The sequence below is a fragment of the Amborella trichopoda genome, chromosome 3 (genome assembly GCF_054954075.1).
Source record: "Amborella trichopoda isolate Santa Cruz 75 chromosome 3, AtrichopodaSantaCruz75HAP2 v2.0, whole genome shotgun sequence".
Lineage (NCBI taxonomy): Eukaryota > Viridiplantae > Streptophyta > Magnoliopsida > Amborellales > Amborellaceae > Amborella > Amborella trichopoda.
The window spans coordinates 47,267,266-47,294,497 of record NC_142338.1 but is presented as its reverse complement, the minus strand read 5'-3'; the positions used below and the strand labels follow the sequence as shown (position 1 = coordinate 47,294,497).

General features: G+C 35.1%; 1 protein-coding gene across 20 annotated transcripts; it reads right to left on the bottom strand.

The window, feature by feature from the left end:
• Window positions 1-441: 441 nt before the first annotated feature.
• On the bottom strand, window positions 442-19,641 carry LOC18443854 (telomerase reverse transcriptase). Of its 20 annotated transcripts, none has more exons than XR_016051360.1 (7): window positions 19,244-19,641; window positions 18,291-18,334; window positions 14,712-14,766; window positions 10,125-10,296; window positions 1,655-1,727; window positions 1,314-1,426; window positions 442-1,107 (listed from the first exon to the last, which is right to left on the bottom strand). XR_016051360.1 is itself a non-coding variant. In XM_088860976.1 (6 exons), exons 1-6 carry the CDS (start codon window positions 19,598-19,600, stop codon window positions 1,101-1,103), a joined length of 954 nt encoding a protein of 317 aa, XP_088717102.1. In that variant the 5' UTR covers window positions 19,601-19,641; the 3' UTR covers window positions 442-1,100. The 20 variants fall into 20 exon arrangements, 10 of the variants coding, with proteins under 10 accessions (XP_088717102.1, XP_088717103.1, XP_088717104.1 ...); XR_016051362.1 differs by having other exon boundaries at window positions 1,655-1,720; XR_016051361.1 differs by lacking the exon at window positions 14,712-14,766 and having other exon boundaries at window positions 18,248-18,334.
• Window positions 19,642-27,232: the final 7,591 nt, after the last annotated feature.

Below are 27,232 nucleotides of genomic sequence, written 5' to 3'. Positions count from 1 at the left end.
TTGCTCTCGTGCTCCCGCTGAAGTCAAAAGCCATTTGAAAATGTTGAAATTTAAGGCTAATTCCAACATATAATCACCACGTATTGAGGATCTTTCCATCATTTACATTGTTAGCTAAACTATTATGGGGCTTAAGAAGTTCTTCCAGCCCCATATTGTAATATACTTTCACATAAATTAATATGGTGGAGTAATTGAACAGATGAATATCTATAAAGTTAACATTGAGCATTTCATTTTTAGAAAATCATACTTAATGAGTTTCATTTAATCACATAACCTCTACTAATAATTATTATCACAATTCGAACCAATGGACAGCTCTCATTATCTTTACATCATGATTGATTGAACAGTGACACAAACCAGTGACCATAGATTTTATAAGCTCAAATGCATTCACGTGCATGCCAATAAGTGCCTAATATAAACAGCCAAATCTTTATAACGAGCCATCTCTTTTTTCATGCTTATCAATAGAAAGTGCAGCACACATGCAATATACAAGATAAATGTGGTTGAGATAATACGCACACTCCTTTTGATGGAAAACAATAGACTTTAAGAGGAGGTGTGTAAAAACCTCCATTGCATGTCTCCATGATAGATGATGATACTATTATACTATGCTATACATGCTTTCTTGCTCTGCATAACTTCAAGTCATCGTGTTTGCTTATAAAGTAAATGTTTTGGACGCTGGTAAGTGGTAATACATACATAAAACAATGTCCAACATGGCAAAATCATTAATGCTTGAGCTCACCCAATTGCTGTTTGATTTCAATTCGATGGAGAATTCTGTAAATCTCATGCTTCACCCACCCATAGGATCCACTCCCAATAAAATTTTCCAACATGAAACCTCTGATATGAAACGACAATGATCCTCATAAACCTGCTCTTCATAGACCTACCCTGGTTCCACGACAACAAAAGCAGTGCTAGGATTGCATTTTAAGTGAGATTTTTTTCTTCTTTTGTTGTTCAGCTTCAACTCAGAGGACCCATTTTCACCTCCCAAAATTTTCTCCACCGCCACTCATTTAGATTTTTATTCATTACAAATCATGTGGATTTTTTTTGTTACCATTTTTGCATCATCGCCTAAGCAAAAGGAAAATAGGAAGCATTCAGTACCAAATCACAGGGAAAGGTATACTTTGCCTACATCATAAATGACACCTTTATGGTATATTTTAATATACCACAAGGAGGAGATGACCTCATAATTTGCTCAACAAAGTGGCTATGCATGGTATGGAATTCAAGGTCAAGAAATTTCCATGTAAATATAAAAGACACGAATGAACCTTCTAATAAAATCAGTAAAGGGAGCGCCTGCAATCTGAATGTAATTCCCATTGTTAAGAGGGGAAAATATAGATGTGTGTCTCAGTAGATGAAACATGAATTCATCCCCAATCTGCATGTGAAACATAAAGCTACAGTTTAATGATAAATTTCCCCAATTTCTCAAAACAAGATATAATTAAGAATATACAAGAGGCCATTCCCTTGACAGCATAGGTAAAGGGATTGAGCAAAAAATCATGGCAGATTATGCTGAAGGAAAAGTAGATCTTAGTAAAACAGAACAAATACAGCTAAGCTTTAAAGATCCAGAACAGAAAGAAAGCAGATGAGCTCTTACCCTAGTTAGGAGAAGACTCCAGGCTGAAGAACAGAAAACATCTATCATGGGGCTAGAGCTGATCCACTGCAAACTAATGATAAATGATTAAGAGCGAAACCTTTGTCTCAACCAATCGCCTAGTAAAAATTAGACAACAATTCCAGTACCCAGTTAAAAATCAGCAGAACATCTCTACAATTTTGATAGGGAAAAAGGTTATATAAGGTTGAGGCCCTGAACAATCAAACTAAGGCGCACCCGAAAATTTCACTAGAAATTGTCTCGATGCTGAAAAACCTTCAAATCTGATCATCTCGACCTTGAGATACATGAACATAAAAAAAAATTGGACTTTAAATCTTGGAAATAGTGCATTATCTAGACCATCAATTTTCAAGATTTTAAACTGTTTATAAATCTACACTATTTTTTAAGCTTTAAATTTTAAAAAAATTATCACGGTCTATTTAGAAAAAATAACCCTCAACTTTCATAAACCTCGCCCACAACCTTTTTCTTCAATTTTGGGTTTTTTTTTCCAAAATAACTTTCACGGTAATCGTATTACCGTGAAGCACCATTACGGTACTGTAAAAATTAACCCATGTTATATGGAATTTTATATACCATAAGGAGTTGAAGTATTATTACGGCACTCGAAATGCCGTAATAGAATCGTACCCTATAAATCCTACCCGAAACCCTTTTCTCTTTTATGGTTTTGTTTGTATTTATCTCTTCTTTCTCTCTCTAATTCTTTTCAATATTTATCTCTTCTTTCTCTCTCTAATTCTTTTTAATATTTATCTCTTCTTTCTCTCTCTAAACCGCTGGAGAGAGAGATTTAGAAAGAGAAAGAAGAGATAAATATTAAAAAGAGTTAGAGAGAGCAAGAAGAGATAAATATAAAAAGAATTCGAGAGATAAAGAAGAGATAAATACAAACATAACCGTAAAGGAAAAAATGGTTTTTGGTAGGGTTTATAAGGTGCAATACTATTACAGCATTTCGAGTGCCGTAATAATTCTTCTACTCCTTACAGTATATAAAATACCGTATAACATGGGTTAGTTTTTATAGTACTTAAAGTACCGTAATGGTGCTTCACGGTAATACGACTACCGTGAATGTTATTTTGGTCAAAAAAATGCCAAAAATTGAAAAAAAAAAGTGTGGGTGAGGTTTATGAAAATTGAGGGTTTTTTTTTTAAATAGACAAAAGTTAAGATATATTTGTGATAATTTCCTTAAATTTTATAATCAGAGATATTGTGATAATTTCCCTAAATTTTATAATCAGAGATAAAAGTAAATTTTTAGGTTATAATAAAGATTTTCAATGCTAAAACGACATATTTCAATACTATTTGGAGGTGGGTCTTACTTTGATTGTTTAGGGCCTCAGCCTGATACAAACCACACCCTTTTGATAGATCATAATGAAAAGAAAAAGCTCTGTGCTTCAAGACAGATGGAGCAATAGGTCGCGCCAGATTCTCAGTTATCCAGATTGCAAGTAATTTTAGTTTCTCTGTGCAGAATATTAATTGAGCACCTTCTTTTGTGAAACGCTCAATTAGATCGATGGCAAGAATCTTGTGTTTTGTTTTGGAAAATGCTATATATTATTTCAAAATAATATCTCCTTTTTGTACCATGGTATTCCAGAAAGAGTAATGTGTTGGAAAGTATATTGTCTTATTTATAGAAAGATAGTGGGTTTATGTATCCTACATGGGAGAATCGATTGAGGGAAGCCTTTCCTTGTTTATCCTCTTCACTTGTGAATTAAGAACCAATGGGAGATAAGGTCTTCCAAAGCATGAGCGTGTGCGAAGGTGCACGGGAAGTTAATGGTGCACTTCGTACCTCGCACACTCGCATCGGCACATAAGGCACCCTTTTCCAAGCACGTGTGTGGATCGGGCTTGTGGCTCGTATTCTTTTCACTGCATGCCACTGATACATTGTGCTCTCTGGTAATTTGGTGGTCGAAAGGCATTCCGTGGTTTGATGCGCTCCCGTGAATTGTGCCCAACAAGTGAAGAAGTGCATACAAAGCATGCGCTCCGGTAGTTTGTGTTCCACTAGAAGAGACGTGCATAGGTAGCATGATAGTTGGTTTTTCGAAACGCAAAAAGACGGTGACTTTTGGCTCACACGTGTAAGACATGGTGGCTTGTTTCCAGGAACCTGAAGAGACATCATGTGACGTTGGCTATTATGGTGCATGTCAATTGCAGCAAATACACCATTCTGATGATTGAGATTTCAATAGACACAATTCTTGACCTAACGCTTACTTGAACAGTCACACGACATAAGTAAAAAGGCACTTTATCTCTCTATAAATAAGGACTTGTTTCTTCCAATCTTCATAATGAAGTTTTCTTACTTCCTAATGTTTTTATGATAACTCTCTCTCTAAAAAACCAACTCTGATGCTCTAGATCCTGTAGTACTTCTGCATCTGTATTGGCAAGATAACTTTCTCAATCCTCTGCTCCCATGTATCATGAGCACAAATTCACTTGATAGAAGCTTAGATGCACAATGATTGTTATCGATAAGGCATAAATATTGTCTTGAGAAACTTCCTTTGTTTCATTCATCATTTATTTTGCCCTATTTCAACCTTCATTTCAACAATTCAATATAATATTTCGGATGAAACATGGAGTCTGTCAAAATTATGAACACATTGTTTAAAAAGAATGTTATGAGATAAAGATTGAAAAATTAGGTTCATCACTCTCTTGGTGTTGTGCTTTTTTTTTCGGCTTCCTTTTGGATGCCTCCATGTAATATGCACTGAAGTAACCTAGATGAAAGGCCCTAGTGGCTTAATAATAAATCTATGTTCAATTCCTATCATGACCTTGCTATTTTCATTTTTTCTCACTTCTTTTAAGGGACTTTCTAGCAATAAAGTTCTTATTATCATGTGTTAAGCATATCGATATTGCTAACGGATTGATTGTTTATATAAGATTGAGGCCCTAAACAACCATAGTATATATAGATAATATATATATATATATATATATATATATATATATATATATATATATTTATATATATATATATATATATATATATATATATATATACACGCACACATATAGGGGCGCTACACCTGCGCTCGCATATACATGCAATTTGTATGTACGAGATCGCTCCTTGAGCAGCACTCCCATATACATGCAATTTGTATGTACGAGATCGCTCCCTAAGCAGTGCTCCAAAACGCTCCAAGGGTAGGGACCTTTAGCCTACTGCCAATCCAGGGCTCTCGCACCCACATCCGCACCTGCACCCGTTCCCGCTCCCAACAACTAAGATATAAGTTGAAGAAGGGGGAGGGACTCACCTTTCTAAAGTGCAAAAAAAGGACTACAAACAATAGAAGAAGAAAAAGAAGCACCACAACTCCACCAGTTCAACCATACCAAGAGCTTCATCGAGCTATAACATATTCCAAAAAAATCCAAAAACCCGAGATCCAAATAGAGCATCTACAAGCCCTAGTGAGCATCTCCATGATCTTTGCCCCCACCTATTATTGGATCCACATCGTCATCAGCATCACCATCATTGCCTATCACTAGATCCACATCATCATCAATATTGCCATCTCCATCGCCTTCAACATCACCATCACCATCACCATCACCATCACCATCACCATTACCATCAACTTCATCTTGATCTACATCTTCTTCGTATTCACCATCACATCCTAGGCAAACCTCTAGGCCAGCAATAGCATGAAGCTCTCAATGTGTAAGATACCTTGTCCATCGCTCAGCACACAACCTGTCCAACTCCATTCCGCATTCATTCATCTCAAAAGACAAAACTGTTATGTAAAAACGTTTTCGGTGGCAAACTCGTCAGAGAGGTCACTAACTTGGGATCTAAGGGCATCATTTTCCTGGTCAAGTGCTTTCACTTCTACTTCCCTCCTCTCTTGTACACGAGGATGAGAGGGGAAAAATGAAGGCCTCATGAGCCGTGATTACTTAGCCTCTTTCTTCCTAGGTTGTGCAGCACCTTCAAATTGGAGATCAAGGGCGTATAATTGTCGCCTCGAAAGCACTTTGGCTTCCAATAACAATGATAGTGACAATATAAATGGGGAGGGCATTCCCACTAGCTCGAAGCAACTCTTGTAGCACGTCTTTGTCTGACGTTAGGGCAGCAAGGTGGAAAGTCCGATTTGTTGTTCGATTAGCATAAGAGGAAGCTATGTGGAAATTGAAAAAAATGTATTTTACATGTCATAATCCAAAAGCAACCTCAAGTATCTAAAAATACATAAATATGAAGAATATCATATCTTAATACTATGGACGTATTAATACTATGGACGTATTGGTCATGATACCAAAGAGAAGGGCTATCGGCATTGCTTTTTAAGCATGCACAATAGCGCAGGTCACTATAGAATGAACCCCTCGCAATGATAACATCCCATGTCCTAAATTAAATGCTTTTAGGCGCTTAAAAAAGGATATAGAACATTTTAAGAAAGGATAACACTTTTGAAACCTAGCTTGGAGTAAGCTATTAAGAGAATGTGAAGATACTCAATTGAGAGTCCACGCAATAAGAACCATCCAAGTCCTAAATTAAATGCCCTTAGGCATTAAAAAAGGACATGAAACATTCTAGAGAAGGTATAACGCGTTTGAAGTTTAGTTTGGAGTAAGCTCTTAAGTGAGTATTTTCACGCTCAATTAAGATATTATTATAGCCACAGATCTCCAAAATGAATACTTTTTATCATTCATTAAGGAGATTAGATGAAAAGCAAAAGCCAAATAACATTAAAGCTTGCAACACGCACAGCTGTCACTAAGTCCAGAGTACAATGTTGTGTGGTACATATAAGTAAAAAAAAAACATATATATGATAAATCCATCACAAATCCAAGTCCCGATAGTACAACCCTTATTACAACATAAAGACAATTGTACAAAAGAGGACAACACTCGTCTTAAAAACAGTGATAAAACATAAATAAAAACTAAGAGATCGGTGAAGTTCATCTATCACGTCCTTAATAGTCTCTCTACATTCTTATTCAAAACACTATAGATTTCTTTGACAATCCTATTCAATCTTTCACTAAGATCATAAATACGATGCTGAACACAAATCAAAATAAGAACAAAACCTAAATGCAAGTACTATCAAACATAGAACAGTTTATGGATCATAGAGCTCAATTCTGTTATCACAATGCTTATTTCAGTGATAACAATATGCTCCTCAGTAGTCCACATAAACTTCGACCAACTTCATAAATCATGACATGTATCGCACTTAGGGAGGTGCAAAATTCCTCAACTCTAGGAGGATTGAGGAAGCAAAAACACAGAAGCATAACAAACACAAATATAAAATGCATGAATACAAACATAAAAGGTGAAAAAAAACTTGCCTTGAAACAGTGATTCTGTAAACCAAAATTGTGATTCCGTGGAACCTTGCATTAGCCTGGAGCTTGACATTCAATGAAGAAAACGAGGAATTTCATAGGGGGATAGTGAGCTGCTATATAGAGCAAAGCCCCACACTACACTAGGGTCGATGCCTCTATGCACCTAAGGAAAATTTGGAAGTCCAAAACCAATGTACAGTTACAGTCTCTAGACATGAAAATATGCTTGAGTGACCAAAGCAATGAATAAATATAAGTGAGGCACGAAGTCGAAAGAGTAAATTTTCTATAAATAATAACAAGATTTATATAAAACTCAAGAGTGATTTGTGTTAAAATGCATACTAAAAGTTAATAATTTAAAAAATAATAATCAAGGAATAGATTTAGGAAAGAATTAAAGTGAGATGCAGTAAATGCTAGAAATGATACATAATAAACTTTTTAATAAATAAAAGACATTAAGGTGAGTGCGACATCCAATAAAAGATTTTGTACTATCATCCAAAATTTTGACAAAAAAAAAAGAGAATAAAAAATGAAAAATGAAAAAATGATCACTTTCAAATACATTTAAATAATATACAAAATCCTCAGTTGTAAAAAATATAAATAGATGAAAAAAACATTTTGTTTAAAAAATATATAATTTATGAAATCTTAATAACTAAAACATCAAGTAATAGATTTAAAGAAGATTTGAAGTGAGATGCAATAAATGCTTGACATGATATTTAATAAATGAAGAATGTCATCATCTTCAAATACTTTTCAATAGTAAAAAAAGTGTATCAACACTAGAAACTATAAAAAGATAGACAAGAAATTTTATTCAAAAAATATAACTGATGAAATCTTAATAATTAAAGAAATCAAGGAACAAATTTAAGGAAGATTTGAAGCGAGATGTATTAAAAGTTCGAAATGATATTAAATTAATTTTTTAAGAGATAAAAAACAAATGGAATTACAAAATCCATAAAATATTTTTTACCATAAAACAAAATTTAATCATGAAATTTAGGAGAATAAATAGATAAATTAAAATACCATTGCTTTCAAACACTGCTAAATAATATAAAATAAAAAACCGTCAACTATGTGGAAACTATAAAAATATATATATACATATAAAACATTTTGTTTATAATTTTGTATGAAATCTTAATAATTAAAAAACCATATACTTGGTATTCTTTGTATTAAGGTACATTGAATTGTGGAATTAAATTATGTTGCTATTATTACTATAAGATGTCTCATAGACTGCACTACATATTAGAACTGAGTTCATGGATTGTATACTCATTAGCATACACATCATTTTTTTTTACAATAAAGTACATTGATAAAGTGGATTTAAAGTTTTAAACTGATGTTGATAGTCAGATCATATTACTATAAGATTTCTCGTTGACAATGCTACAAAATATAAATGCGTACATGGACTATATACTCATCAACATCAGTACCACTACAAGATTTCTCAAGGACTATGAACTCGTTACCATCAGTGAACGAGCACATGCATACAAGCCCTTAAAATAGATTGTACTGATATGGTTATGCAGAAGCAATACAATTTTGGGATTAGGGTTTAATGTTTAAATCTGGGTAGGTTATACTCGTATTGCTGCATAAGATAGATACGACATTTTGTTTAAGGAATATATAACGTACGAAATCCTAATAATAAAAAAACGATATACTTAGTATTATGTATATTAAGGTACATTTATATAGTGGACTTAATTTAATGTTGATATAATTATATAATATTTCTCATGGACAATGCTACATAATTGAAAATGAGTTCATGGACTGTATACTCACAAGCATATACTTAGTATTTTTTATAATAAAGTACATTGACAAAGTGGGAAGGTGTATAGTATTATTATAAGATTTCTCTTGGATTGTGTTCAGTCATTTGTTCACGTTTTGGAGGCTGATGGTCGTACTGCATATCTGTGGATCATACTGTATTATTTATAAAATGGATGGAGATAATGGCACCTACAATCTAGAGAGCTATGCCATGTAGGATTTTGTTATCTGTGGATCATTCATAGTTTTGATCAAAGAAAAATTTCAAGTGATCTAATCTAGCATGCCACAAATTGGTAACACTCACAAGATACATGGAAGAGTTCTCTATTTCATTACTTAAATCGGGCTTGAACATCACATTAGATGTATATCCTTTGACAACAAAGACATCACTCTCGGTCAAAATGGCCTTATCACATCATATGATCATTCAAGAACTATGAGCAAATAATCCGACACCAGGTTTATCCTCATCTCCGGCACATAAAACACGTTCTCCAAAGTGAGAACCTCACCTAAACAAAATGTCAGGTCCACTATGCCTTTACCAAGCATCCTTGCCAAGCTTTGGTTTCCAATTTAATTGACTTCCCATCCTCCACCAGCTCATAGGTCTTGAAATAATCTAGGTTATTACAAACATGAATGGTAACAACTGTGTCTACCCACCAACCTGAATCATTTCCAATTAAATTTGCCTCAATGATCATAGCCATAAATTTCTTTTTCGGTGGTTAAGTTTGCTTGGTTTAAGGCCTTTACAACCCTCTTTTCGTGTCAGCACACCTTAAAGTAGTGCATTAGTTTTCCCACAAAGGTAGCATATACCTTTCAGTTTACACTTTTTGTCTTTAGAGATGTCTTTTTGCTACTCGGGAAAAAAAAGACTTCTTGTTAGGAGCCTTGTCCTTAGACTTGTCCTATAAAAGGTTTGCCTTGGACTAGAAGTCCCTTGTCAGCAAAGTTTCCATGATAACATCCTTCTGTTTTTCCTTTTGATGGAGGTAACTTATGAATGATGTTCCCACTTGGAAAGCCTCATTCAACTCTATTCCACAACCTTGATGTTCACTTACAATAACCTGCAACTCATATACTTGACTCAGTATAGTTCATTTTTAGTGAGTTTAAAGCCAAGATAATTGGAAATCAAAAATATTTGGTTAGCTGACTCTTCAGTCTTGTACTTCATTTCCAATTTATTCCACACCTCTTTTGTTGCAGACAAAGACCATACATGTCGAAGATGGGGTCGTGAGTACGTCGAGGATGCGTGCATTTGCATATGAAGTCATCCTTAAAGCAATTCCAACTAAGTTTTGACTTTTCCTCTCGCTTTTGTGGTTGTTCCATTGTCTCTCCTTCCACTTGTGGTGGCCCCTCTAGCATAAGATCAGTGAGAACATAAACCACCATGACTGTGGTCATCAAAGATATGAGGTTTTGTTGCCACCTCCAAAAGTTCAATACATCAAAGCGGTCGATATTCATAACTTTGACAGACTCCATGTTTTACCCAAAATATTGTCCTAAATTGTTGAAATGAAAGGTGATACAAGAAAAAATAAATAATGAATGAATAAAAGGAACAAAGGAAGTTTCAATCTCTCTGATCCCAGGCATGAATGATCGCATTCTCAAGATAATATTAGCCGCTTATTGATAAAAATAAGTGTGCATCTAAGTTTCGATCAGGCATATCTGTTATTTGGATATATGGGGGTAAAAGATTGTGAAAACTATCTTACCAATACTAATTAACAAGTACTACAAGATCTAAAGCACCAAAATCGCCTCAATCTAAAGAGAGAAGGTTCTCACAAACACTTAGGAGTAGAAAAACTTCGTTATGAGGATTGGAAGTAACAATCCCTATTTATAGAGAGAAAGTGCCTTTCACCTACTATGCATAATTGTTCGAGTACGCATTAGGCCAAGAATTGCATCTCTCGAAATCTCAATAGTCAAAATAGTGGATCTACTGTAGCTGACATGCAACAGGGTAGCCAACAATCACGTGGGGCTTCTTTGAGTTTCGGGAACGTAACTGTCATGATCTATATGCGTCTTCACTTATGGAGCAGAAGGACTGGAGCGCACCAATCCACAGAAGCTGTGCATCGTCATTGATGGGGCTCAAATCACTGGTGTGCACCAATCCATCGAAACCAATGGGGCACAAATCACCAGAGTGTACCAATAGACCAAAACCATGCATCTACCAATGGAGTATAGATCTCACTTGGAACAACCCTAAGACCACCTTATGGCTTTGCTCATTGAGCCAAAAAGATAGACAAGCCACAAGCTCTTATGGCTTTGCTCATTGAGCCAAAAAGATAGACAAGCCACATGCCCGACCCGCACATATGCACAGGCAAAGGCGCCATATGCGTCAATGTAAGCATGCAAAGTGTAAAGTGCGCTATCAAGCGGCCTTGCATTTCGTACACGCACGTGAGCATTTGCACACTAAGCATACTTTACAAGGCCTTCTATCGTATTGGTTCTTAGAACACAAATAAAGAGGATAAACTCATATGTAAAGAAGGCTTCTTCATCCCATTCTTCCTTTCGGGATAAATAACCCATTACTTTTTTCTCTATAAATAAGACAAATCACACTTTTCAAAACACTATGGTACAAAAGAGATATTAATTTAAAATAACACAATATTTTCCAAAGCAAAATCCATCAATAGAGAGAGATCTGATGTAGAGAAAGAGGTATTGATGGAATAAGGGGAAGAGATAGTTAGCGGAATGGTGAAGACGATGCGATTTCAAATAGGGGTTTCCACTGCTATGTCTTGACCCCTCTTATGTGAATTCTTTAGGGGCTCCACAAGCGTGAAATTTTAGAATGTTAGAATATACATATATTTGTGTTAATTTTAGAATTTATTATATTTGAAAATATTGTAACATATTTTTTTATATACAAACATATGACATATCGCATGTTGAGAATAAACTTGTTCAAACTTTCAAAATTCAAACCATACAAAATTTAAAAGTCTAATAGGATATGTATTAGTAATAGTCTCCAACTCTCCATATTTCATAATAAGTGAAAAGGTTTAGGAAGCTTCTTCAAACCACAAAAAATACTTTCGATTCTCAGAAACCGGTATAGCTAAAGAGATTGAAGGTTTATGGAATTTTTCTTTTAACTTTGGGGGGTTTAAAATAACCCCCATAACCTATTTAAACCTTTTTGAGGGTCAAAGTTACCCCATTTTTCCTTTTGGGGTTTGTTTTAAAGAAAAAGCTCAAGTCCGCCCACCTAGGGGCCCACCTAGGCGCCCACCCAGGTACATCCACCAGTGTAGGGCCGCCTGGGTCTGGGCGTGAAGTATTTTGGTCTAGGCTGCCTACGTGGGCGCCTAGGCACCGGGCGGACCGTTTTTTAAAACATTGTATGTGATAGGAAAAAAAGGAGTGAAAGGTTAGAGAGAGATGAAATGTTTTCATAGGGGATAGAGACATGGGAATAAAAAAATTCAAAAAATCTTAAAACGCCTTGGGAGTGAAATCCTTTCAAATTAGGAGCACCCATGTCCTTTGTGGAGTTGCAATCCCCCATCCATAGGGATCATGATCCTTTTCAGCCAAGGACCTTTTAAATTAGGAATCGAGATCCCAGTAGGTAGGGATCGAGATCGCTTGACAGGAGGAAGGGCTCCGGCTCCAAATCGAGATTCCTAAGAGGGGATTGCCACCCCCTGGCCAAGATCCCCACAACTTATCACCCAAAGAAGACCTTTGGATTAAATAAAGGAAAAATTTCACATCAAAAAACCAAAAAACAAAAAAAAAGCAGCATATACGCTTTGGTTTCCTCCCTTGTTCTCGTTCTTATTGATGAGAAAAATTGAAAAGTCTCTAAAAATCGTTATGGTATGTTCATCTTCTGTATGTCCTACCTCTAACACTCTATCACACTTCATAACCTTTCTCCTTCATTTATTTCTTCATTTATAAAAGCTTTTAGGCAATTGCTATAACCTCCAAAGGTGTGGAGGGCACATGGCATCTCATCCTTCCTTTTGGAGCTTTGTGGTCCTACATGGCAAGGAATGTGGATGACTTGGATTATTGGACACATGGGAAACTTATAATTGACTTGGGACCTTCCCATCATGTTTCAAAATGAACAAAGTACGCTTGAGTCAAATAACAAATTTTTAATTAGAGTTCTCACATTGATCCCATGGTTAAGACATTTTTGGCTCATGCGCATTGATATGATACCACTATTTCTAACATATTTGACAGATTTTCCAGTGTATGAAATGATATAGATCTCTTCTATATGCGGCATACCAGGATTCTCCATCACAATTGAGTATTCAGCACTAAAGCCATCTTACACATAGATATTCGGCTATAAAGACATCTTGTGCATTGATGTTTGTGATTCATCCTATAGCCTAGTATTAGGGCACTTTATTTCACCATTAAATACTTTGACGCTTAAGGTATAGGACCTATACAATTATCTGCCAGCGAGTACTTAGGAAATCATGGGAGGAATCTACACATCCATTCCACCATTAAGATCTATGGCATTTGCGATATCAAACATGTTGATGTATGCCACCATTAAGCACTCGAACGCTAGGGTTGTTGAAAATTTTCACCTCCATTATAAATATTGTGTTTTGCCATAAAATACTAAATGTTATTTCAAGATAACGTCATCTTTGAAATATAATGCTTTGGAAAGTGTATTTTGTTTTATTTGTAGAGAGAGAAATAGTAGGTTATTTATGCCACATTAAAAAATGGGGTGAGGAAAATCATGCTTAAATATGGGGATATCCTCTTCATTTGTGTTCTAAAGAATCAGGAGAGAAGGCTATGCAGAGCACGCGAAACGTGATGTGCACATACATGTGCGAGGACTCAAGGGCACTTGAGACGCACTTTACACTTCACACGCTCACATCAGCGCAAGAGGTGCCCTTGCCTTTGTATGAGTGTGGATCGGGTTCGTGGCTTATATACCTTTAACCGCTATGAAGAAGGCCACCTGCTGGGACAAGGTACGCTACTAATAATTTGGTGCCAGCCAACAATTGTGGTAATTTGGCACTCACCAGTGGTGTGCATCCAGCGCATGAAGTGTTGATTTTTTGGGAACCCGAAGAGACATCTTGAAATCTTGTAACGGTTGGCTATCCAATTGCATGTTGGTTGCAATTGATGAAGCATTTTAACAATTTTGAAGAAGCAAAGAGTTACAACTCTTTATTTATCCAGCAAATTGAATACTCACATTAAGTGGAACTGAAAAGGCATTTTCTCTCTATAATTAGGAACCCATTTCTTCTTTTGACTAAAAAGTTTCCTATTGTCCTAAATATTTTTATGAGCTTTCCCTCTCTAGAAAAGATGTGACTCTGGTACTCTAGATCTCACAGTACTAGTGTATTCTGTATGACAAGATAGTATACGCAATCCTCTGTTTCCTTGTATCTTGAGGACAAATTTGCCTAGAGAACTCAGATGGGCACTAATTTATATCCGTAATGGGCAAATACTGTCTTGCGATAGCGATTTATTAGTTCTTGAAAATAGAGTGATTGAAATTCCTATTTTATTACATAACACAAGTTGTCTTATTTTGCCCCATTTCACCTACCAATTTCCAAAAATACAAGATAATATTTAGGGTGAAATTGGAGTCCATCAAGGTAATGAACATCGACTGTTTTGATGGGTCAAACATTTGGAGATGGCAACAAAAGCTCTAGCTTTTGTTGACTACAACCAAAGTGGAATATGTTCTTACTGATACTATGCCAGAGCTACCACGACAAGTACGAGAAATTGGAGAACAAGCATGCCTGCAATAAGAGAAGTCAAAGATTCACCAGACGTGGATCGAGGGTAATTTCATATGCAAAGGAAACATCCTTAATGTGTATGCACAAATCCCATCTATGACACATATGGGTCATAATCAATGAGAAAAGAAATATGAAATAAATTGGAGATCAAATATATAACCGAAGACTCAAGTAATCAAGGGTTTTTTCATTTCCGTTTATGTAGACTTTAAATTCACTGAAACTAAACCAACACTTTGCTGGAAATGGTGCGTGCAATGGGGCAAAAATAGAAGTTTGAATTAAACAAGGAAGTTTCAGTCTGTTTGATCCCATGTGCAATAAAATCCCTTTCTCAAGACAATATTTGCCCCTTACTGATAAGTATCAGTTTACATCTAAGTATCTACCAAGCAAATTTGTCCTCGAGATGCATGGGAGCAAAGGATTGAGGAAACTATCTTGCCAATACAAATACACAAGTATTGCAAGATCTTGAGCACCGGAATTGCCTCTATTCTAGGTAGAGTAAAAGTGGGGAGACTTCACATGTACGCATGTAAGCTTGTTGTTAGAAAAAAAGAGAAAACATGTCCCTTAATTATAGAAAGGTATAGTGCCTTTTCACCAACTATGTGTGACTGTTCAAGTACCCAAAATAATCAAGAGTTACGTCTCTTGAAATATCAACTGTCAGGACAGCGCATCTATTACAAGTAACATGTAATAGTATATCCTACTAGCACGTGATGACTCTTTGGATTTTGGGAAACTAACTACCGCACTGATTACATGTGCATCCACAATCACAAAGTGTCTAATTGGTATTTGGTAAACCAATTGTCACGTGCTTTGTACACGTCTTCACCAGTAGGACTTGAATACCAGAGGCACCCATCCATCAGACTTGCACATCTTCATTGGATTGGTAAGATTCTCCAAAACGCACTATTCCACAGGAACCATCTGATGCCGCACAACTCAATGGAGTGCACAATTCCACTGGAGCTGTGCAAGTTCACAGGAGGCGTACATTACCGAGATGCTACTCTATAGTCTTACATGGCAAAAATAAAGATGGGTCATGAGCTTGACTTGCACACATGCTTGAGAGAGGGGCGCCTCATGCACCAATGTGAGGATGCAAAGTGCAAAGTGGCCATCAAGTCGGTGTGCACGATCGCGTTCACACAATGTACATATTCCACATAAGCCTTATCTCCCTTTGATTCTTAAAATACAAGTGAAGAGGATATCCACATATTTAAACAAGGTTTCCCTTTTCCACATCTTCAATGTGGAATAAACAAACTATCACTTCTCTTTCTACAAATAAGGCAAAATACAATTTCCAAATAGATTGCATCTTCCAAAACATTAGTAACCAATAACAGTGGAAAACTAATCTAATCTTTGTTACCTCAAGAGGTCTAGATTTAAAGTGGTAACAACAAGTAGTTTGAGCGGTCATTGTATCACTAGACATGATTAAATATTTTACAAGCACCCATTTTAGATGGATCCATTTAATGGATAAGTCTAGTGGAAATATGTATGAATGGAGGTTGACTTATGCTCTTAATGATATCTATAGTTGGTATCAATTGGAGTGTTTTATGTACATGAGCACCCTTTATAGATGCACATATGTAAGTGTGGAAGTTAGGTTGCCATCTATGAGATTGGACCCGTTTCCAGAGCGCTTATGAGATTGAGATATAAGCTCAAAGCCTGTAAAACGCTACATACCAGAGTTTTTATGTTATTTGTATGTTGTGCTACTAATGTGTTAAACAAAAAACCTTGGTTCAAAGCTATATGCTACCATAGAGCTTGAAGTACTTTGTAGTACATACATTAAAGAGAGATTCAAATAAAAAAATACCTCCATATTATGAAAATGACATATGGTTGTTTAATATTTACATATTTCCAACTAAGTGAAAGAAATTGTTGTATTTGTTATAAAAAATACTAGGTTTTATTTCAAAATAATACCTTTTGTATTTTGTCTTATTTATAGATAGAGAAGTGAGTTATTTACCCCACATTGAAGAATGAGGTAAGGAAAGTCATGCTTACACATCGACGAATGAGTTAAGGAAAATCATACTTAAATATGGAGATATCCTCTTCACTTGTATTTTAAGAACCAAAAAGAGAGAAGGCCTATGTAGAGCACGCGAAGCATGTGATACACATGTGCTTGTGCGAGCGCACAAGGGCACTTTGCAACTCAGATGCTCACATAAGCGCACAAGGAGCCCTTGCCCGCGCACACGTGTGAGTCGGGCTGGGCTTGTATACCTTTTATTTTTGTGGGCAAGGCATATGGTGGGACAAGGGACATTATCCGTAATTTGGTGCCTTGGATAATTTGCTAATTTGGTGCCCTCTAACATTTGTGGTAATTTGGTGCTCACAAGTGGTTATGGTAATTTGGAGCCCACCGGCAATTGTCGTATGCCTCCACCATATGAAGCATGACAAATGATTTTTTAGTACCACGCAGAGACACCTTGGAACTATATTACTGTTGGCTATCCAATTGCATGTCGGTTGCAATTGATGAACCATTTTAATGGTTGTAATTAAGAATTTATGAGTTATTGATTTTTATCTATGAAGTGAATTGAAAAGTCGCATTGTGTTGAACTGAAAAGATATTTTCTCTCTCAATAAATAAGAACCCAATTTCTTCCTTGGATTACAAAGTTTTCAATTGTTCTCAAGTATTTTTGTGAACTTTCTCTCTCTCTAAAAAGAGGCAACTCTGGTACTCTAGATTTCGCAATACTTGGGCATTTTGCATTGGTGATATAGTATACAAAATCCTCTACCTCCTTGCATCCTGAGGATGAATTTGCATGGAGAACTAGATGCACATTGATTTATATCAGTAAGGGGCCAATATTGTCTTGTAATAGTGATCCATTCATGCCTGAAAATAGAGTTATTGAAGTTTCTACTTTGTTACACAACAAAAGATCTTTTATTTTGGCCGGTTTCACCCACCAATTCCCAACAATAAACACTCTAAACTTTGGTATACAGACTTGATTCTGCCGCTAATAAATTCTTAAAATTGTTTTAGGATAATGCTTAGACTATTGAACTCATTCCTCTATTATGCCATCAAGCCCTCGGTTGTTTGGGTTACATACCTATTCATTTATACTGCCATTAAGTGCTTAAAAAATAACTTGGGATGCAAAACCCATAAAACAACCCTCAGATAGTAAACCCTGAATTGAATGCCTAATAATATGTAAATAACAAAAATAGGGGGACATAAGATAAATTGTAAAAATAAATATAAAACTAACATTGGGAACAACACATATTTATTGGGAATACAACAGCAGCATATTAGAATGAAATCATTTATCTAACAATAGGATTTACCAACCAATGAGAAACTCAAAGATGTATGATTGCGATAATAATATCCTTTCAAAGCAAAAAGACTACAACTACATACAATAATGTCAAAATGTACCTTTTCATATTTTACACACATCACATTAGGAGAAGATGAAAACCTGTATGGAATGCAACTTTCCATGTCTATCACCCTCCTCACAATCTGAGATGAGAAAGTACAAATAAAAAGATTGTGTAAGAGAACACTCCTAAACTTTAACCACCATCAATAATCCATAATCCTTTTTATCCAAAGTCCAAAGATAAATATGACTAAATCCTATCTCATATTTTTAGTTTTACTTTTTTTCCCCCTTATAGATGCTAAACACTTTAACGTAAAATGGTACTGTGGTCACATGCAAGGGTATCAATCAAATATACATTGCACAAATGACCAGCACATATTATCATGTACAACTCCCATAACAGTCATACATGTGAATGCTTATGATCATACCATGCTCAAATAGCACACATATAACACCGCAAGAATCTAATTTATACAAAAAATATATGAGTTTTAAAAGCGAAAAATTGCCTCTTGTAAACACTGAAAATATTGAATGGCAAGAGTGAATCTGGCAATACAAGATAATTGAATAGAATTAAAAGTCGTATGCATACTGAGAAAGCACATTATGGAAAAATGATCACGATGCTTGTGTAGAAAGAGGAAAATAAATATCCTAATATGGGCATCATTGAAAGTGTTAGGCATCTTGTATAGTTTTCATATTATATTATCATCTGCAATTGCATATTACCCATTATAAACACCCAATTTCACTTATAATTCACAATAAAAAATTCAATAAGACCTACATTCCAACTATTTATTCTCTCTACATTCCAACTATTTATTCTCTCTCTCAAATGAAAAAGACCAGCATTTCAGCAATATCCCCATGTTAAAAAAGAGACACCCTGAGTACCCAACATTCTATTTTTCTGGCAATTAATATAGTTCCCCCAGTCCTAAACCACCATTACACCCCGAAATCACATTAACCCAAACACATAATCCAAATAAAAGAACCCAAATCACAGAGAAAAGACAACCAATACTCACTTGCTCCTGAGTCCACCTGACATGAGGACTAAATGGTAAAGATAGGTCTGGAAGCAAATGAAGAACAGCAAATGAGCGTGAAATTAGGGCACGATAGTCCGGGGGGTCCCCATCTCTGAGGATAAAGGCCATGGGATCACCGCTGCAACCTAAGCACCCACGCCCTTTGCACCTGCAACCTGTGTGAGCCCCTAGGGTTCCGCCATTTTGAAGTGGAAGCATGGATAATATGACGTTTCCTAGGGTATTGACATACTTGTCGCCATAAACTCTTCTCATAAATTCAGGAACTCGACGCTTTCTTTTCTTCCTTTTCATTGTAGCGAGCTCTGGTTTTAAAGAAATGGATGTCGCCATGTCTAAAAAGTAGGCCCTAAGTTGAAGTAGCAGGGCGCATTAAACTGTTATGGAACGCGCCGAAATTTATATAAGGTTGCAACCTTGCAACGCATGGCCTAGACCAGCGTTTAAAAGGAACGGTTCGGTAACTCGAATCGGTCTCACCTTGTCGGATCGGGCGATAGGTTGATCGTATCGGAATCGACAGAATCAGTAATTTTCGTTATAGATTTTTTTTTTTTAAATAATTCAAGAAAAAGTTGTTTATCCTTTTTTTCCGCTCGACTCAGTGAATAATTGGTCAGAAGCACCCTTTTTTATTTATTTTATATAGCAAACAAAATTTCATTGATCTAATTCCGGACATTCCGATACATCTCTACTTTACGAATATGTCGAGGCAAGACTAAGGTTTCAGTCCTTATATTTATGTAACCATCGAGGAGCCGTAATGACGTACTCCTCCTGTTCGAGCTAGAGTTTGAAACCAAACTTCTCCTCAGGATGATAGATGGGGCAATTCATCGATGAAGAATAAGACTCGATGAATAATTGGTCAGAATCGATCTAGACCGTTCATTTTCAAGATTTTCATATGTTTATAGATATACTTGATTTTAACTATTTTTGGAGTTTAAAATTTATAATTAGATGTGAAAATAAATTTTCAGATAATCCTAAAAATATTTTACACCACAATTATATGTTATTATAGGATTTGGAGGTGCGCTTTAATTAGATTGTTTTTTGTTGCCGTCTTATAGAAACCACACCCTATAGGCAACACATCTATATTGGAAAAAGTTTATATAAGGTTGTAACCTCGTAATGTAGAGCTATGGATGCACCTCAAAATCCATCGAGAAAGGTAGTTTTAATGTCGAAAAACCCTTTGATTGATCATCTCGATATCGAGATGTATGATCATGAAAAATAAAAAGATTTTAAGTCTAAAAAATAGTGCATTTTATAACATTATAATCTACACCGTCTATTTTCAAGATTTTTGTAGGTTTAAAGATCTACTTGATTTTAATCATTTTTAAATTTTATAATTAGATATAAAAATAGATTTTGAGATAATCCTAAGAATATTTTACATCAAAATTATATACCATGATAAAATTTGAAAGCGCACCTTACCTCTACAGCTATGGATGCATCCGTATGTCAACTACACCCATCTATATTTATACTGCATTATTAAGTTGGACTAAAGGGGTGGACATGTATTACAAGAATAAAAAGAAGCTCTATATATAACTATAAAATAAAACACGTGTCCTAAAAGATATATAAAAATATACACGATAGCTTCTAAATTTGAAAAAATGAATGTAAAACATGAAAATATAAAAGATACACTCAAAATTTTGTATTATTAAGCCAGAATTAAAAAGTAGACACAGGTTGCAAAAATAAAAAAATTCCCTAAAGGGATAAAATAAAGCACACGTCTCAAAAGATATATAAAAATATACACGATAGCTCCTAAATTTGAGGAAACGAATGTAAGACATCTAAATATATAAAAGGTAGCATGGAGAAAATGAAGGTAAGCTATATAAAATAGTAGGAATTAAGATATTTTAAAAGATGAGGGTATATAGAAAGAGAGATAAATCCCAAATTTAAAAGAATGAAATATATGAAATTCTACGGGTTTGAGAGATTTTATAAAATGTGGGTAAAGAGAGAGACTTTAAGGAGAGTCTCATATGGGAGAAGATAAGCGATAAGGGGATATATATATATATATATAAATTATGAGACTCACCTACACCCATGTGAGTAGTATCCCAAAGAATCACCATTAAAATTTGACACAGATCTCTTGAAAAGTTATAACATGGGTGTGGGATTTGAGTGAATGGGTTTTCTAGAGATCTATGTCAAAATTCAATTGAGATCTATGTGAGTAGGAAAAGGTTCACCATTAAATTTTGGCACAGATCTTTATAAAAGTTATCACATGGGACTTGACTTTTCTAGAGATCTATGTCAAATTTAATGGTGACCCTTTAGGATCCTACACATGGGTGTAAGAGGGTCTCATAGTGTAACAATCCTAAAATTTCAAAAAAAAAAACAAAAAAAAAAAAAAAAAAAAAAAAGAGAAAAAATGCTTTTAAATAGGTGATGGTCTGATTGAGTATGATGGTCCTTGAGGACCATCACTATTTTCAAAACTTTTTGCTTGGTTTAAACTTTTGCTGCTGCTTTTGTTTGCAGCCTTTGCAGTTGCTGCTTGCAGCTGGTCACGTCCTTTAGCGGACGTGGTTTTCGTATGTTAAAAGCAGACGCTTAACGCGACACCTCAGGTATGAGGTAAAGTTTAATAAAATATTATAATAATACGTTATAAAAATTTAAATAGGGGAAGTGAGCACTCCCACCCTAGAAAACTTTTGAAATCTTTCCCTTTCTGGTCGAAACACAGTGAGCTCCTCTCCCTAGCCGAATTTTTATCGGAAGCTCCCTCTCAAATATTTTAGGTACGTGACATCGTCTTTCTGAAAAATAGTCTGTTTTTAATAAATAGTGATATTTTCGTCCAGGATCTTTATTTTATCAGTTTTATGTGTAAGTGACCTCATTGTCTCGAAAAATAATCCATTTTTTTTTAAAATAAAATAAAATAATTATTTCTGCTTATTATCATGAATTTTAGGTGCGATAAATTTTAAAATATGATTTCAGTGATATATTGAGTACATGATATTGCTGCTTTCGAATGTTTAAATAGATTTAGAAATAATTTAAGTATGCAAGTGAACTCATCCGGTTCGCCGGTGAGGTATAAGTGGATCTATCTGGGATGCTGGTAGGGATTAAGTGGACTCATCCGGTACGCCGGTGAGGTATAAGTGGACCTGCAGGGATTAAGTGGACTTATCTGGGACGCCGATAGGGATTAAGTGGACCCATCAGGACACTGATGGGGTATATAGGTGACCTACTTGGGACGCCAGTATGGTATTTTGTGAAATCCTTTGAATTATGTACTGCCGTTAAAAGTGTTATAAGCATTTCAATTACTCGGATTATACTTAATTATGCATTTATTGAAAGTGAAACTGTTGATGCATTTCTGTTAATAGATCTTATTTTGGAAAATATTGATATCTTTCAATCATAATTATTTTTAAAATTATGATGATCACTTACTGAGTAGCCAAACTCATCAAACTATGGTAAACATTTTTTTCAGGATAACTGCGGATTCATTTTGAGTACTAGTCAAGATCAACCTTGAAAGATACTGTTGTTGTGCTAGCTTTCTTTATTTACTTTGTAAGACCTCGCCACTGTAAATTTGTCCTATCAATAGATGTATATATGTTTTGTCTGTCACATCTCAGGAATAACAGTATTGTAAATTCTTGGGGTGTGACAATTATGGTATCAGAGCATAATTTCTTTAAGGGTATTATGAGATTCCGAATTTGTGTACCAGCGGACTAAATTTAATCGTCCGCATCATATTTAATCTCTTGTTGGTGAGAAGACGATTTAAGGGTATCAGGTACACAAATTTAGAGGACTAAATTTCTTTAAGGGGGGAAGAATGTAACAATCCTAAAATTTTTTTTTAAAAAAAAAAAAAAAAAGGAGAAAAGATGCTTTTAAATAGGTGATGGTCTGATTGAGTATGATGGTCCTTGGGGACCATCACTATTTTCAAAACTTTTTGCTTGGTTTAAACTTTTGCTGCTGCTTTTGTATGCAGCATTTGCAGTTGCTGCTTGGAGCTGGCCACGTCTTTTAGCGGACGTGGTTTTTGTATGTTAAAAGCAGACGCTTAACGCGACACCTCAGGTATGAGGTAGAGCGTAATAAAATATTATAATAATACGTTATAAGAATTTAAATAGGGGAAGTGAGCACTCCCACCCTAGAAAATTTTGAGATCTCTCTCTCTCTCTCTGGTCGAAACACAGTGAACTCCTCTCTCGAACCGAATTTTTATCGGAAGCGCCCTCTCAAATATTTGTGAGTAAGTGATATCGTCTTTCTGAAAAATAGTCTATTTTTAATAAATAGTGATCTTTCCGTCCAGGATCTTTATTTTATAAGTTTTGTGTGTAAGTGACCCCATTGTCTCGAAAAATAATCCATTCTTTTTAAAAATGAAATGAAATAATTATTTCTGCTTATTATCATGAATTTTAGGCGCGATAAATTTTATGCGCACGTGACCTCATTATCTTGAAAAATAATCTTTTTAATAAAAATTGTGATATTTTATCTATGTTAGAAATTTTGAATGCTGTAAATTAGGAAAATAAATTTATTTATTTTTCTTGTTTATTGTTAGAAATAAATGTGATATTTATGCTTTTAGTAAAATTGTGATATTTCTTTCTACTGTTTTGAATATTTAAACATTGTAAAATTTATGTGCAAATGACTGCCTTATTATTTAAAAAAATTGACATTTTTGCAATTGATTATAGTATTGTTGTGAAATGTTTATTTGTGAATTGATATCCCATAAATTGTGATAATTCCGTATTCTTGAATTTCTATAAGAGTTTTTCTATACATATTAAATTGGCAATTATGCTAGAACGTCTTTACGAACTGCTACCTTTCTAAATTTGAGCCCAAAATATTTGATTGGTTATTTTAGAAATGTTATTGAAAGTGACTGTTATTAACGGTTTCAGTGAAATTCATATTAATTATTTCAGTGATATATTGAGTACATGATATTGCTGCTTTCGAATATTTAAAGAGATTTAGAAATAATTTAAGTATGCAAGTGGACTCATCCGGTTCGCCGGTGAGGTATAAGTGGACCTATCTGGGACGCCGGTAGGGATTAAGTGAACTCATCCGGTACGCCGGTGAGGTATAAGTGGACCTGCAAGGATTAAGTGGACCTATCTGGGACGCCGATAGGGATTAAGTGGACCCATCAAGAAGCTGATGGGGTATATAGGTGACCTACTTGGGACGCCAGTAGGGTATTTTGTGAAATCCTTTGAATTATGTACTGCCGCTAAAAGTGTTATAAGCATTTCGATTACTCAGATTATACTTAATTATGCATTTATTGAAAGTGAAACTGTTGATGCATTTCTGTTAATAGATCTCATTTTGGAAAATATTGATATCTTTCAATCATAATTATTTTTAGAATTATGATGATCACTTACTGAGTAGCCAAACTCATCAAACTATGGTAAACATTTTTTTCAGGATAACTGCGGATTCATTTTGAGTGCTAGTCAAGATCAACCTTGAAAGATACTGTTGTTGTGCTAGCTTTTTTTATTTACTTTGTAAGACCTCGCCACTGTAAATTAGTCCTATCAATAGATGTATATATGTTTTGTCTGTCACATCTCAGGAATAACAGTATTGTAAATTCTTGGGGTGTGACACATAGGATTATTACTTATATATATATATATATATATATATATATATTAGGCTATACCACTTACACCCTCAAAGTGCTCAACATTTTTTTATACTAAAATACCCTTGAATTGTAATAAATTTTTTTTTAAGTAGGGGCATTTTTTGTCATTTAGAAGGGTAAAATAGATATTTTATAAAAAAAATAGTGGCATTCTATTAGTATTTAAAAACAATTAATGCATTTTGTGGGTGATATCACACACCATATCGGTGATGTCATTATCCACTATTGTTAATAAATGTTTTTATTTTTATTAGGAATTTATAATTTACCCTTGATTAATTACTTAAAGTACCCCTAAACAAAAAATTACTATATTATTTGGATACCTAGAAATATATTACTATTATCACACATTATTGCGTAATACGTTACCTGCAAATGAATTGTTACTGTTTGGGTAGTATTCAGATGCAACCTGGGAAATACATTCCTATTGTTTGGCTATGTCTCGAAGAAATATGAGAGATACATTACCAACATTTTTACCAGCACTTGCTTATAAAATATTTTTTTTTTTTTTTTTGTGTCACAAAATTCCACTGACATGTGGAATTAAAGTCATCATCATACCATTACACAAAATTTTCTAATAATAACATCATCACCATTCCAAAAAGATTTTTTAATAATAGCTTGTACTATTCTAAACTCATCGTTACACCATTTCCTACTTATTTTGTATGCTTTTGGCATTTACATGGAATCACATGTCTTCTAACCGACTTTGGTTTCAACATGATAAGTAATTGGAATAACATATTTTTATTACGATAAGCATTATTTTTATTTATTTTTTATAGAAGTCTTTCAATTGTCTCTATATAATTTCAATAAGCAATACATTTATGATAACAAATTCAAAAATTTTATCGTACAAGTTAAAAAATGGGAATAAGTTTGATTAGTAAACTAGAGGGTAGACTAAAAAGATTGGGCTTATCCACATCAAAATAACTAGTTAGAGAAGGAGCAAATAAGTTATACCTTATGCAAATCAGTTATTAGGCTCAACAGAGAAGAAACGACTTGAAGAGGGAGGGAACACTTATACAAACCCAATTATTGAGGTTGAAGAAAGAAGGGACGGGCTTAGGGCTGAAGAGAGAGGGCGGGCTTAGGGCTGAATATAAAGGGACTGGGTTAGGGCTGAAGAGAGAGAGGGGGTGGGATTAGGTTCAATAGAGAGGGGCGGGCCAAGAGAGGGAGGGAGTACCTATTTATTATGGCTAAAAAAGGGAGTGAGTATGGCTTACAGAGTAGCTTGGTAAGTTCCTTAAGTTTGAGGGAAGGAAAATGACTTGTCCACATTTTTTAGCTTGGTAAGTTCCTTAAGTTTGAGGTAAGGAAAACGACGGGTCTGCAATTTTTTAAACAGAGGAAGTTTTTTAAACAGAGGATAGGACAAAGAGAGTCGCATGAAAGATTTTTCAAAAATTACCCTTCAAGAGCTAATACAATTTTTACCCTCATTTTAATCTATTGTCATGTAAGAGATTTCGAGGTATAATGACTCCAGATAGGAGCAAGGAGGCCATGTTCAAAGAATGTTGAGAGAGAGAGACAAAGCCTTGCACCTCCCATTATGTAGAGCTGGGAAAGGGTCGGGCTTGGGATGGGCCAGCCGTGGCCCTTACTAGTATTGGCCCTAGCCTAATCTTGGTCTTTATAGAGCTGGCTCGAGTCTAGCTAAGCCCGGATAGGCCCTAGGAGGTCCTAGCCTTGTCTAGGCTGAACCGGACCTTATAGATCCAAAGTGAAACGTGGAAAGAAAACTTAAGGTAAAAGAGGGCCGGGCTCGGCCACCTATAAAGGCTTTGGGCCTCGGCTATGGTGGTTCAGACCTTGCGTAGCCCTCTGGCCATATTTTCTAGCCTACGCCCTAGCTTTTAGGGCACGTATACATAACCAAGCCAAGCCACCTTGTATATTTGCCAACCCTAGCTTCTTGTTTCGTTCGTTGTTTTCACATTAGCTTCTCTATTTTTTTTTTTTCGTCGCTCAAATGGAAGTCTCAACGTTAGCTATACGACGCACTTGAACACAAAAAATCCATGGTCACAACATACAGGAGAAAAAAAAAAAAAAAAATTCATCTAGAGAGAGATGCTTTTATTGGTTGAATAAAAACAACACCCCATATTGGGTCTCGAACCGACCATACACCACGGCCGCCTCGAGACCCTCTAAACCACTCTCAACCATTGACGACCCTAACA